We start from the raw sequence: 13305 nt of genomic DNA on the forward strand, positions 1-13305 counted from the left end.
CTCAAATAATCATAAAAAAAAGTTTTAAAAAAATCCTTGTTTTGCAGAAGTCTGTCAAGCGTCCATTCCCGCTGAGCTCAAGTCCACACTGAAGGAGGAGAACTGGAGGAGGGATGGGCTGTGTCGGTGACGTGGGTCTCTCTGTTCCCGGTGGGTGGAGACTCAACAGGTCAGTGAAAAAAATGTGCTTCCAATCAGTGGGACACAACATGTGCTGCTACTTCACGCTACTTGTTTTTTAAAAATGTAATTGATACATTTTCATCAGAAATACAGTATACAGCTCAACATAAATATGATATTTGAGACAACATATTTGGACGGTGACTCAATATCCCCCCGCCCCCCACACACACACACTCACTGCCCCCCAGAAGCGCCACTCCATATGGCGGCCTTTTTCCCTTAGGATTTGATTTATTGCCATTTTCTTTTTTTTGGCATATATGCATTTCTTTATTTAAAATGTGCTATGGTCAGATGACACCAAGGCCATCATTTTGACAAAATTCCAAGAGGTATGTTTGGCGCAAACACAACACTCGACGTTAGCACAAAACCTTCAGTCTTCTGCTAGAAAGCAACAAAAATGTCAGGGAAAGTCTACTAGAACAGCTGAACCTTTTATGGCCTTAATCGGACTCCCGTTAAATGGTGGCAGGTGTGTGCTGATTCCCATTTAACATGAGTTTGAATGTAATTGGTAAATTCTGAGCAAGGCCACATCCACAGTTATAAGAGGGTGTGCACACTTGCGCAACCACATTATGTCAGTTGTTCATTTTTACTTCCACGCTTGAAACGATTTTATTTTTTATTGAAGCTGTACATGTTATAGTTCAGATTATCGGTGAAACAAGTGTGTCGCTGTGTGTAACTATACTGCGTATGCGTGTGTGTGCATATACTGTGTGTGTATCAGATGCTTACATATACATTTAGCATCCACACTATACGACACATTAATTTCGGCAATAGCTATAAAACACAGAAAGGTGACAGTATTGCTCTGCAAACACACCCGTGTTCCATCTCGTCTGTCCTCAAGTTGTAGTTTCCCTTTATTTGAATTTTATTCGACAGTGGTCCACTTCTTTTTACGCTTCAAAACATGATCTTGAAGTGTTTTAGGAAGAGATGAATTGTCTTAGCATTATTTTCTATGAGAGAGGGGGGAAAAAAAGCATGTTTCCTTCCTGGTGGGCTGATCAAAAGCGAAATGTTTATTTAGCTTAAATCAAGTCTAAGTCCATGCAGCTGTTGCCTGCGGTCTCGACTTATAGTATAGACATGACATATTAAGACAAGAATGTGCAAGATTTTTGGTTTTATATGTCCCCCCGCCCTTATCAAGATCATTTCAGAGAAGCCGTTTCCCCTAAAGTGATGCAAAGCTTCGGCGGTAAATGTTTGCGATTTATAGAAGCCTGCAGCTGGATGCTAATTGTAGTGTGTCGTGATGAATCGGGTTTGTTTCGCACACTTTTTTTTTTATTTTTTATTTTTTTTAATCTGGTGCAAAGTCTCAATGGAGGCTCATCAGGTGCATGAACTAAATTTCCACAGTGCAGCTAAAAGCCGTGAGGGTTAGGGTCAGCAACGATGTGACGTCACCTCAATTAATAACAGAGACGAGTGGAGTTAGTTTTGCATTTGTCAATTGCAGGAAAACAAATCGGGCAAAAGGTTCCATCACATGGCCCCAAAAAAAAAAGAAAGATTTGGATGCTGTTACTTGCTGTTGAAGTTTTTGTTAAATTAGAAAAAAAAGAGGGAATAAATATCTAAAATATTTTACTATTTAAAACATAAACAAATTATCCATCCATCCATCCATTTTCTGAGCCGCTTCTCCTCACTAGGGTCGCGGGCGTGCTGGAGCCTATCCCAGCTGTCATCGGGCAGGAGGCGGGGTACACCCTGAACTGGTTGCCAGCCAATCGCAGGGCACGTAGGAACAAACAACCATTCGCACTCACAGTCATGCCTACGGTCAATTTAGAGTCTCCAATTCATGCATGTTTTTGGGATGCGGGAGGAAACCGGAGTGCCCGGAGAAAACCCACGCAGGCACGGGGAGAACATGCAAACTCCACACAGGCGGGGACGGGGATTGAACCCCGCACCTCAGAACTGTGAGGCTGACGCTCTAACCAGTTGGCCACCGTGCCGCCATAAACAAATTATGATATACATTTTAAGATTTCTATTTTTAAAAGTAATTCCGTTTTCCAAACTCATTGCAAAAACAAATATTACCACCAGTGGGCACTGTTTACTGCTTTTATGGCTTCCCCCACCTACCAAATTAACATTTTTTTCTAATATTAGTACAGAATTGCATTATCATCTCAAAGAGCTGCAAATGTCTTAAATTAAAAAAAAAATTATACTCCTAGAATATTTTTAGATAAAATAAAACCATACAAAATTAAAATACATTAATAGTACATAAATCTAATGTAGTGAAGGGACATGTTAATTATTAATATTATTATTAATTATTTTTGGTTGGTTTTGGTATTATTAATACTTGTGAGGTCTGCAAACAAAGCCACTTTTAATTAAAAAAAAACCCAACAATGATTACCCTGATTGTATTGATTACAAATATTAAAACAAATATTTAGTCAATGTATATGTATCAATGTAATCACTAATTAAAGAAAATATTTTAAATAATAATCATTTATATTATTATTGAATTATTGTATTCATTTTTTGGTTCATTAAAATGAATGCGATTATATACTTATTTATTGAAGAAGAATACAAAAGAACACTATCTAATCAAATCCAAAGTGCGCATTATGAATCCTTGAATTTATTTATTTTTTCACATTTTTTTTGTGTGGAGGAGTGAGTGAGTATGAGTGTATAGTAGTGTGTACTGTAATTTTTTTTCTCTTCCCCCTCCCCCCCCCCCCTCCCTCGTGGGTCAAGACGCGTGTGGCCTCCATCTGCGTGCGCGGCCTGCGGAACGCGTGCGGATTAGACGCTCGTTATCCTCTTATGAGCCCCTAAATGGCTCCCGCACGATGCTCATCTGCTCTCGAGGACGCGCACGCAGGACCCGGCCAACAAACACATCAATAAATAAGTCAAGAAATACATAACACACACACGCGCGTGCCCACCCGTCTCGCGTCGAGAGCGCGCATTACGCACGGCGGTGAGTGATTTCCCCCCCCCACCCCCGCGCAGCCTTTGCGCGCGCCCGCAGTGACGTGCCCAACCCGAGCTGATCTTTCGGACCCTAATCTCATCAGCTCTCCTCCTCCTCCTCCTGCGGGACGCCGCTTCATCACATAACTTTATGAGTAGTCTTAGTCAGGAAGTGTCGGCGGCGCCTTTTGTGCATGTGCGATGAGCATCTGAGCGCTCGGGAGGAGCGATGGCGAGCCGCAGCTGCGCACGGACTCGGATCTGCACTTTGTTGCTGCACTTTGTCCTCTTTGCGGTGTGCTGCTTGGCCGCCAGGAGGTCCGGCGCCAGGAGAGCCGGTCAGTGAACCGCAGTCCTTTGTCGTCGCCTCGCTTCCCTAAAAGCTCCTTTTTTCCATTTCATTGGAATGCCAGTCAAGTGCAGTGATGGGCGGGGTTTCCAAATTGGGGAGCGCGGGCCCAAAATGTGGACTATGTCAGTTTGTATGTGGTCTTTTGTGTTCTTTTTTATCATTTGTTCATGTTCGATATATGTCCGTATTATGATGGCATGTGATCGATTTCTTTCATTTGATTGAAACATTTCGTCCCTAAATCAGTCTACGGTATAGAATGTGTGTGCGTGTGTTTCTATAATAAGCATTATGGTGAATTTGTCTTCATGAAATATATAACCGTTTAATCAAATTATTATGGAAATGAATGAAATTTGTTTGTCTTACATTATTTCATTTAAAAAAAATTGTGCTTAGTGTGCGGGTGTGTTTGTTTAGAAGGGGTTTTTGCGCAAGTCTGCGCAAATGATTATGTGCATGGGTGTCCTATTGTTTGTGCGTGTGTGTGCGCACGCGAGTGAGTGCACCCAATCTATCTCTCTATCCATCTACCCACCTATCTCTATATTTTTAGACCTGTATCTCTCTATCTATGTCGATATCTATCTATGTCTGTCTGTCTGTGCATCTCTCTAGCTAGCTAGCTATCTGTAACTTTTTGTATGCGTCCCTTTAAAGCTGAAAGTAGCACCACACATCACACAATGAGGTACAGTGGGAGGCAAAAGTATGTGAACCCTTTGGAATTCAATTTCGGTATAAATTGGTCCGATCATCTAAATCACAAGAATAAATAGTCTGCTTAAACTAATACCAAACAAAAAAAAGACATGTTTTCATATTTCTGTCGAAAATAAACATTCGGTTAACTGGTTAACTCTCCTTTTGGCAGTAACAACCTCAACCAAACGTTTCCTGTCGTTGCAGATCAGATGTGTGCGACAATCAGGTTAAATTTTGAAACCGTTCCTCTTTACAAAACTGTTTAGCAAGATTTCGGACATGTCTGGTGTGATTAGTTCTCTTGAGGTCATTCCACAGCATCTCAATCGTATTGAAGTCTGGACTTTATACATAGTGTAGAATTGTAAAAAAAAAATTAATTAAAATAAAAAAAAAAAAAAAAAAAAAGGTTCCAAAAGTATCTCTAAGAGTCTTGATGTTCATCAGTCCATGGTCAGACAAATTGAGGTAATGAGGTAAAAAAAAAAAAAAAAAAAAAAGAAGAGAGAGAGAGAGAAGAAGAACCCTTGAGGGTCAGCTAAAGACTTACACAAATCACTGGCACAGGCCAACATCTCTATTGTCAAAGCTACCATATGTAAAACATTAAACAAGAATGACGTTCATGGGAGGACACCAACAAGAAAACAATTTTCTGTCTAAAATAAACATTGCTCCACGTTTGAAGTTTGCTTGAAAGAACTTGGATGTTCCACAGCACGACTTTCAAAATTACAACTATTCTGTGGACAGATGAAACCAAAGTTGAATTGCTTGTGAGGAACACACAATGCCATGTGTGGAGGAAAACTTGCACACCAACATCAAAACCTTATTCCAACTATGACGCATGGTGTTGAGCGCATCATGGAATGGGGTTGCTTTGAAACCCCACAGCCTGGACAGCTCGCTATCATCAATGGAAACATGAACTTCCAAGTTTATTAAGATATTTCGCAGACCATCTTGAGGCTATTTGTCCAACAGTTGAAGCTCAAAAGAGGATAGGTGTTGCAACAGGACAACGATCCAAAAACACAGAAGCAAATTAACAACAGAAAGGCTTCCGAAGAAGAAAATACATGTTCTGGACTGGCCCAGTCAAAGTCCTGACCTCAACCTGATTGACCATGTCCTCAAGAAAGCTATTCACACCAGACATCCCATTTCTTTGTTTCTTTGTTTTTTTGGGGGGCTAATTCTCGCTTTTTTAGCAAAACAAAAAAATCTTTGGGGGGGGGGAGGGGGGGAACACAATCGATTTTTTTCATGAAAACGCTTCTTATGATATTTTCCTGCCTATTCACGCATTTTTCAGCCCAAAAAAAGGATTTGTTTATTTGATTTAATCTTAATTAATTTAATTCAATAATTTAATTTTTTATTTTTGGGGGCGAAAAACGCATGAATGAGCAGGAATCTTTTTTCATGGCAATTAAAATAGGCGTCCTAGTAGCTGCCTACACCATCTGCACTTGACTAAACAAACACTTTTGTAATAGAGGTCGCCTTGAACTCACATCAGGTGTACCTAATGTTTTGTCCAATGAGTGTCTAAATCCAGTGTTGTAAATCCCAAAGACGACAACAAAGTACGGCCCCCGAGGCGCACACTGGGTGCTTTCTTTGTTTTCTCATCACCGGGACATTTTCCTCGTGTCGTAGCCGCGCCCTGTTCCTCCTCGCCCCCTATCGCTTCGCATCACATCTCGCCGGTTCGATCCCTCGGGCTGCATGCGAGCCACACAGTCCAGGCTGTCACACGCAGCTCGTTGACATTTGGACTTGTGTGGTGGTCTTTGACGAGTGGGTTTCTGTGTCACTCCACATCAATCACGTCGATGTTAGCATTAGCATTAGCATAGGCACAGACATTCCGAAGGAGCACAACGACGGAAGGTCTGAGGTCCAACACAATCCGTTCTGATGATGTTAGCGTTAGCAAAGGCACAACCTCTAAGGTCGACCAGGAGGCCCAGGTAAGCCTCTGGTTTTGTTTCAAAGCATTTTTTTTTTTGACCTCCGTCATGCAAGTATACAAAGAAGTTAACCACATTAAAATGTCCAATACGTCACAACGTATCACACCGATCCCCTGATAAAAGGCAAATACACCGCCCAAGTGACAAGTGTCGTCCAATGCCACGGGATCCGATATTTTTGCAGTGTTTGGGCTGAAACCACTTTTGAGCTTTTTATTGATTTCCCACTGAAGTCTTTGTCTCAACGCTGACATTTCCCCCTTTGAGATATTAAGGCTGGGCCGCAACGCTGTACGCTCATTAAAATGGCTTCCTGGTGCTTCTTAGGCCCCACCAGCTCACCATTGATCTCCTCAGCTGAGCAAGCGGCACATGAGTCACTCCGTCCTACTTATCATCCCCACAACTGAATGATGGATGGATGGAAGGATGGAGGGATGGGATTGGATGTTGGATGACTTGATGATAAATGACAAACTGGATGGTTGGGTGGATGGATGGATGAATGAATGAATGCATGGAGAATGGAAGGATACATGGATGATGGGTGGATGAATGAATGAATAGATGGAGGATGAATGAATAAATGATGGAAGGACAAATGTGTGATGGCTGAACGATGGATGGATTGATGGCTGATGAATGGAGTAATAGATGGAGGGTGAGTGAATAAATGATGGAAGGATGGATGGTTGGGTGAACTGCAGATGAAAGAATGATAGAAGGATGGATGATGATGGATGTTGGCTGAATTGATGATGGGTTAATGATGGACAGAAGAATAAATGTGTCTCCTTACTGTGGCCAAGAGAAGCAAATACAGAAGAGCCTTAGTCTCCTTCGTTGCTGTTGTTTGTTTATCAATCAACTTTTGAGTGTTTCTGTTTTGGTTCGGTTTCGACTTCCTGACTTGGTTCCCATTTTGATCCGGTGGCCTGTTTTGTCGACTTTAGATCGTTTGAGTCCCCCGTTGGACATCCAGTTGGAAAGCGTCAACTGCAGCGCCTTCAGCGTGCGATGGAAGATGCCGCGGCGACATGTCAGCACCATCACCGGATACAAGGTTGTCACACGTCTCGGCTTGACGCTTTCAATTACAGGGGCGGCGCACTGGCTGAATTCCATTTTCTCTTCTATAGTCATCATCACGTCTTTTGCCATCACTGGTGCGCTTCTGTGTCCTTAGGGGGGGGGGAGAAAAAAAAATGGAAAAATAAAATATGCAAACTACACTTCTGGAGTTTCGCCTTTAAATGCTTACTATAGTAAGTTTAGAAAGAGAATGGATGGCTTTTTGTTTTAAATACATGTGAGGTCCATTAGCTTGATCATGAAAATATGAATGAATTCATCCAAATGTGAAATAATTCAAATGTCAATTCAATTGTAAGATATAATATTTAATAATTATACTGAGCCTATTTAATAGGTCATTTATTTCATAACCTTTTTAAATGAAATGTATATTTATTTAATTGCAATTTTATGATAATAATAATAATAAAGACTTTAAATAAATAATAGAAACTTCTAGTAAATGAACACCTTCTAGTAAATAGAAATACCACGTGATAATAAAGATTCAAGTACATAAATACAAGTCATGAAAATGCCATGAAATAATCACAAAAGTCTAATACATATATAATACGAGAAAATAATTACAAATTCTAAAAATGAAAATGCCATAGGATAATTGAAAAAAATATTAAAATTCAAGTTAAGAAAGAAATTAAATAAAAAAAATCAAAGGACTAATACAAACTTGAGTATATAAGTATGCCCTGAAATAATAAGGAATCGTAATAAGAATTAAAAAAAATCATTCAATTATGACAATTTTTAGTAAATGAATACAAAGTCTAGTAAATAAAAACAAAAAAAGCCATTAATTACAGGTGCTATTAAATAATAAACAAATCTAGGAAATGAATACAAATGCCATTCAATACTTTAAAAGTTCATGAAATATATAAATACATTATTATTAAATAGGTTCAATATAATTTTAAAATATTATATTTCATCGTGTAAATAATTAATGGATTCAATACAACTGCCTTTATTTAAGGCCTGTATGCATGAGATTATGCTAACAAAATAAATCATGAGAATAACAACCAAAAGTATTAGTTTGCCATTCTTTCACCACTGCCATTCCCATGACAAGCATTGCAAAATGAAGAAGAGTTGACGAACAGTTTCCACTCTTTTTGACTGTGTAATTACGTCCATGCGAGCCACTCACACGGGCGGCTTTTAGAGTGCCTGTCAAACAGACTCCGCAGCGGCACCGTGGCCTTGAGGCGACCAATTGCGTTTCCAAATTGGACGGAACCTGCCTTTTAGCGCCACGCTTTTATCAAAACGACCTCTGACGGCTGAGGTCTCCGTGCCTCACCAGACCTCGTTTCAGCCACCGCCGAAGGAGTAACTCTGCACGTCAACGTTAGCATTACATCCCGTTTGATAAGAAGGAGCCCTGATGAGTAAAGACGTAGACTGCTACGTTTAGCGTCTCACAATGCCATATGCGTGATCAAAATGAAAGCGTGTTATGTGTGGTCGCCGCTATTTCAATAAATCAGCTACCCTTACTTTTTTTCTTTGGCTGCTACTCTAACGGAGAGATGTCAGGAGCGAAAGTAATAGAAAACGTCCCAAATCAAATTGACACTTTCCTGCGTGGATGTCCATTTTCCCTCTGCGAGTTATCAGCGCGTGCCTGTCGTACGCGCTGTCGCGCTGCACGTCGGCCTTGAGGGAGGTTGATTGTTGTTTTATCACAGATGCCGTTTATGTTTGTTGCAAAGACACAAGCCTTTGTTTCCCTACCGAATAGTTGTTGCTCTGCACATTTAGTTAGAATTGTTGGCTAGCTATTTTGACCATCATGCGGCAGCAATGATTCACATGGGCGCTTTTCACTTTGCAGAAAACGAAACCTTACGAAGCAATTTCAACTCATGCCATTAGTAACCGAGTTGCTTCGTGATGCAATGAACATGACTGGAATGCTATTGTTTAACACATAAGCCACAGTCAAGAGTTTCATGAAATAAATCACAAATACAGTAGTCCTTCACTATATCACTTATTCACTAATTGCAGGTTTAATACATGCAGATTTAAACAAATAAATATCATGTTTATCGATGGTGCGCTGTGAGCAGATAAAATTAAATGAGATGCATTAGATCGGTCGGGCCAGAGTAATGGTTTTTAAAAATATAATTTTGATCATGTTCTACTGTCAGGTCGCAGAAACATTTTTAACGTGACGTAAAGGTTTTTAAAAAAAAAACATTTTCAAACAGCAAACTCCAGCTTTAAGCACTTTATTTGATTACGTCCAATTTTGACTTTTTATTGACTTGCTCGCATTTTGAACTTTTATTTAGGAAATGAGAGAACAGCACAGAGTTGTGCTCACAAGTTTGATTCCCCCAGCAGAATTTGTAACATGTGTACCAGTCTTTAAAGAAAACATGAGTCATCATTCAAAACAAATTCATTTCCATTTTTAAATAGGATTCCAATTAAACTATGAGGCATTTTAGAAAAAGCACAATCATGAAACAAAACATACAACTAAAGAAAATAATGAGGTGGTCCCTGTTCAGTCATCAGTCATATTTTGGTTTTTTCCGCCGAATGTTTTGAACTCCTGTTTCCACACCGCCAGTTCCGCACAAATGACAAAATTATTAACGGTGAATTAAATGCATATTCTGGCTGTATTTATTTGTGTACACTGATCGTAGTTGACCCTTCTTGACCTCGATTGGGTCCTCCCTAATTGCCGTCGCCCATTAACAAAGTGTGAATCAGTGTGTGCTCGGACCATATGTCCGAACTAAGAGGATTAGTCAGCGAGCTGCACTTAGCTCCCAAACAACTCACAGATGAACTTAGTGTGTCTGTGTTACCTCCGCCAAGGAGGTTATGTTTTCATTGCCGTGAGTTTGGGAAGTCCCATTACATCATAAGCGGGAATTCTTCAAAGATTTCATGTTTAATAGGTTTTCTAAGAATCCACGTTAATTGTGTCATATATCGCTCACAAAAATGTTCAAAAAACCCATTTCGGAATGCTTGAAACTGAGAAGAAAAAAAACCAATCAACTCTGGAGTTTGACCTGGATCTGATCCAGATTGCGTATTTGGCGTCAATCTGAAGAATCCAATTTAACATGATTAGAGTCTTCTATCTCTTTCAAATCAGATCATCAGCTCTGTTCCTGCTTATGCAGGATCTTATTGCTCATCACTAGACTAAAACCTCATTTTAGCCCTTAAAGACTGTTTACACATTGATTTAAGCCTTGGCGGTGGTCTTTGGTCTGGTTTCTAGACGATGTCCTTGTGTGCGTTTTAGATATTCTACACGGAGATCAAAAATGGCCGTCCCTTCGGTACGGCCTCTGTGATGGAAGTCCCTCTCAGTTTGGACATGCTGACTACGGTGAGTCTTGCCATTTACTATCACTAGCAAGCAGAGCTGCAGTGTTGTTGGATGCTGAACGCTTAAAAACAGTTTTAATAGTGCTGTGCAATAACTGCAAGAGAACGGTATCGAGCGGGTACCAGGAAAATATGAGGCCGATAATGATAGCGCTATGGTAACAATAACAGCGTAAATATTACAAATGTTTAATTTTAAGGTTTTTTCAAATTACTTCATCTTTTTTTTTACGCGGTAATTTAAATTTTAATGTTTATTTATTTTTTTTTTTTTTTTTATTTGCTTGTGTTGTCCCTCCCACCAAAGGGCCAATTTGATGGACAGGCAAGCTTTGTAAGTATATTTTGTTTTATGTGACACATTTTTCTGTGTATCTGAGCTAATAAGAACTACAGTGGGCCTCCTCCATTTTTGTCATTTTGCAAGAGAGTGATTAAAGGTTTTATGGCTGCAATCAAATTCTGGGGGATTTTTATGTTGGCAATGATGACCTTTTCTGGATACTTTTTTTTTTTTTTTTTTTTTTTTACAGAAATGGTGTTTTTTCTTCAGATTTGACTTTTTGCCCAAAATAATGATTTTGTACTTGGAAACAAAAACAAAAAGTTTAGTGCATTATTGGTCTAAGTCCACTATTTGATAAAAAGATGACAAATAATATTGACTTCTACTAACATGCAGATGCACTGGCACACAAGCTGAAGCATGTCTTTCTGAATCCATCTCTGAACTTCACTTTTTGTGGTGTTTTTACGGGAGGTAACGCCGAGCTTCATGGGCGCGGCCATCTTGGAAATGGGAATCAGGGAAAGTGCTGAGAGCAATAAAAGACCCTGTGTGTGAAAATTGAAACTAAACCTTAATTCAGACCAGTATACATCTGAAAGATAAGCAATCTTTTCTCTATTAATTTCTGCACTTAACTTAAAAATTGAGTTAGCCCACTCTAGTTCTCCGTGGCTCATCTCTAAAGATGGTTTGTCATAACTTTGTGTTTGTGCACCTTGTAGGATGTGGACATTGGTAACCTAAAGGTGAACACCAAGTACCGAGTGAGCGTGGGCGCCTCCGGCTGGGCTGGCGAAGGTCGCCCCAGTGTGCCCCGAGACGTCGGCACAGCCTCACATGGTGACGAGGAAAAAGGAAACAACACCATGACGCCGTTCATTTCTAACGCTCAAATTCGTTATTGAATTTGCTCATTTGCCGCCAGATACGTGCATGCCGCCCTCACCCCCGACCGAGCCCGTCGTCGTGGCGATATCCGACACGGAGTTGGCATTGTCGTGGCAGCAAGGGGAGAGCGAGGGCAGCGCGCCTGTCCTCCACTTCCTGGTTGCTTACATCAGGTGAACCGTCATTTATCATGATTATGTTTTCTACTCTGTGTATTATTTGATATTTATTTAAAATTGTATTGTGATTTATTAGATTCTGTTGTTTTACTGCTTCAGTGGGATATACTGGATTTATTGCTTAGTTTACGTGATACTCTTTCTATATTTATCATAATACATTTTTGATATACAATTTTATTCATTTAGAACTTATTTTATTTATCATTGAATATTTTTGGTACAATGTTACAATATCACTATGGTTTTACACATATGGATAGATAGCTAGCTAGATAGCTAGCTAGCTAGATAGATAGATAGATAGATAGATAGATAGATAGATAGATAGATAGATAGATAAAATTGTAATTGTATTTATTTCAATTCTTTTGTCCCGATCACTTCATAATTTATTTATTTTGTTAATTAAAAATGGAATGTTTAAATTAAAATATATAATTTTCAACATCGGATTTTTGTTATTTAGAATGTATTTTATTAAGAATTAATAACTGGACATTTGTATTCATTTTAATGTATAGTTTTAAAATATGTTATTTATCTATCATTTATTTAATATATCAATTTATTTAATATATCAACTTAATTTTTCGTCATTGATATTGTTATACATTTTTATTCACAATAAAATTGTACATGTTTTTAAAACATAATTTAATTTCTTTATAATTTATTTATATATTTCCGGATTGATCTTTAGTACATAATTGTTATTATTTACAATTTATATATAACATAAAATGTTCTAATACTTGCGTTTATTGATGTATTTGTTACAGTACTCATCTAATACTTAATAGTATCTCGGCCAAAAAAAGATGCAATCCTTCAATTTGAACAAAATTGTGACCTTTTACCAGTCATATCAAATAAATTAATCCTAAAATGTAAAATGTTATATCTGCTTTGACACTGGCAGTGGCGATAATCAGAAGACCTTGTGTACTGCATTCCATGCATCTGCTCCGTGCAATTTGTCCTCGTCAAACTCGAAACCGATGTTTCCAAGTGTTTATTCACAGTAGCTTAAAATACTTTTTTTTCCTTTGCACAATACCGTGCACGCTATGAATTTCAAGTCATGGATGTCTTTTGGTGTGCCAATGAAACAAAGCTCATCCATTGTGTGAAGACAATATTCTGAGGAAGGAGCGTCTTGGGGGCGTGCGACAAAGAGGCTTCTCATGTCTAGACAAGTCCAACACAGATACAGTCAGGCACACTTTTCCATCCGAGTCCCTTGGCGGGTTCGCTCAGAGACGACGACGACGACGACTA

At 39.1% G+C, this 13305-nt stretch overlaps 1 protein-coding gene across 8 annotated transcripts in view; it reads left to right on the forward strand.

Annotated features, from left to right (window-relative positions):
- Positions 1-48: 48 nt before the first annotated feature.
- Positions 49-13305, forward strand: part of LOC133475309 (pikachurin) — a 35112-nt gene continuing 21855 nt past the window's right edge. For 2 of the 8 annotated variants that reach the window (XM_061767971.1, XM_061767970.1), the window contains exons 1-6: positions 3237-3503; positions 7158-7267; positions 10583-10669; positions 10976-11002; positions 11680-11797; positions 11883-12018. In XM_061767971.1, the coding sequence (XP_061623955.1) occupies positions 3395-3503; positions 7158-7267; positions 10583-10669; positions 10976-11002; positions 11680-11797; positions 11883-12018 (587 nt within the window). In that variant the 5' untranslated portion in view covers positions 3237-3394. Of the gene's footprint in view, positions 170-3233; positions 3504-7157; positions 7268-10582; positions 10670-10975; positions 11003-11679; positions 11798-11882; positions 12019-13305 lie in introns of those variants that run through there. The other 6 variants (XR_009787788.1, XM_061767969.1, XM_061767976.1 and 3 more) reach the window with 4 other exon arrangements.

This window comes from Phyllopteryx taeniolatus, chromosome 3 (genome assembly GCF_024500385.1).
Source record: "Phyllopteryx taeniolatus isolate TA_2022b chromosome 3, UOR_Ptae_1.2, whole genome shotgun sequence".
NCBI classification, from domain to species: Eukaryota; Metazoa; Chordata; class Actinopteri; order Syngnathiformes; family Syngnathidae; genus Phyllopteryx; species Phyllopteryx taeniolatus.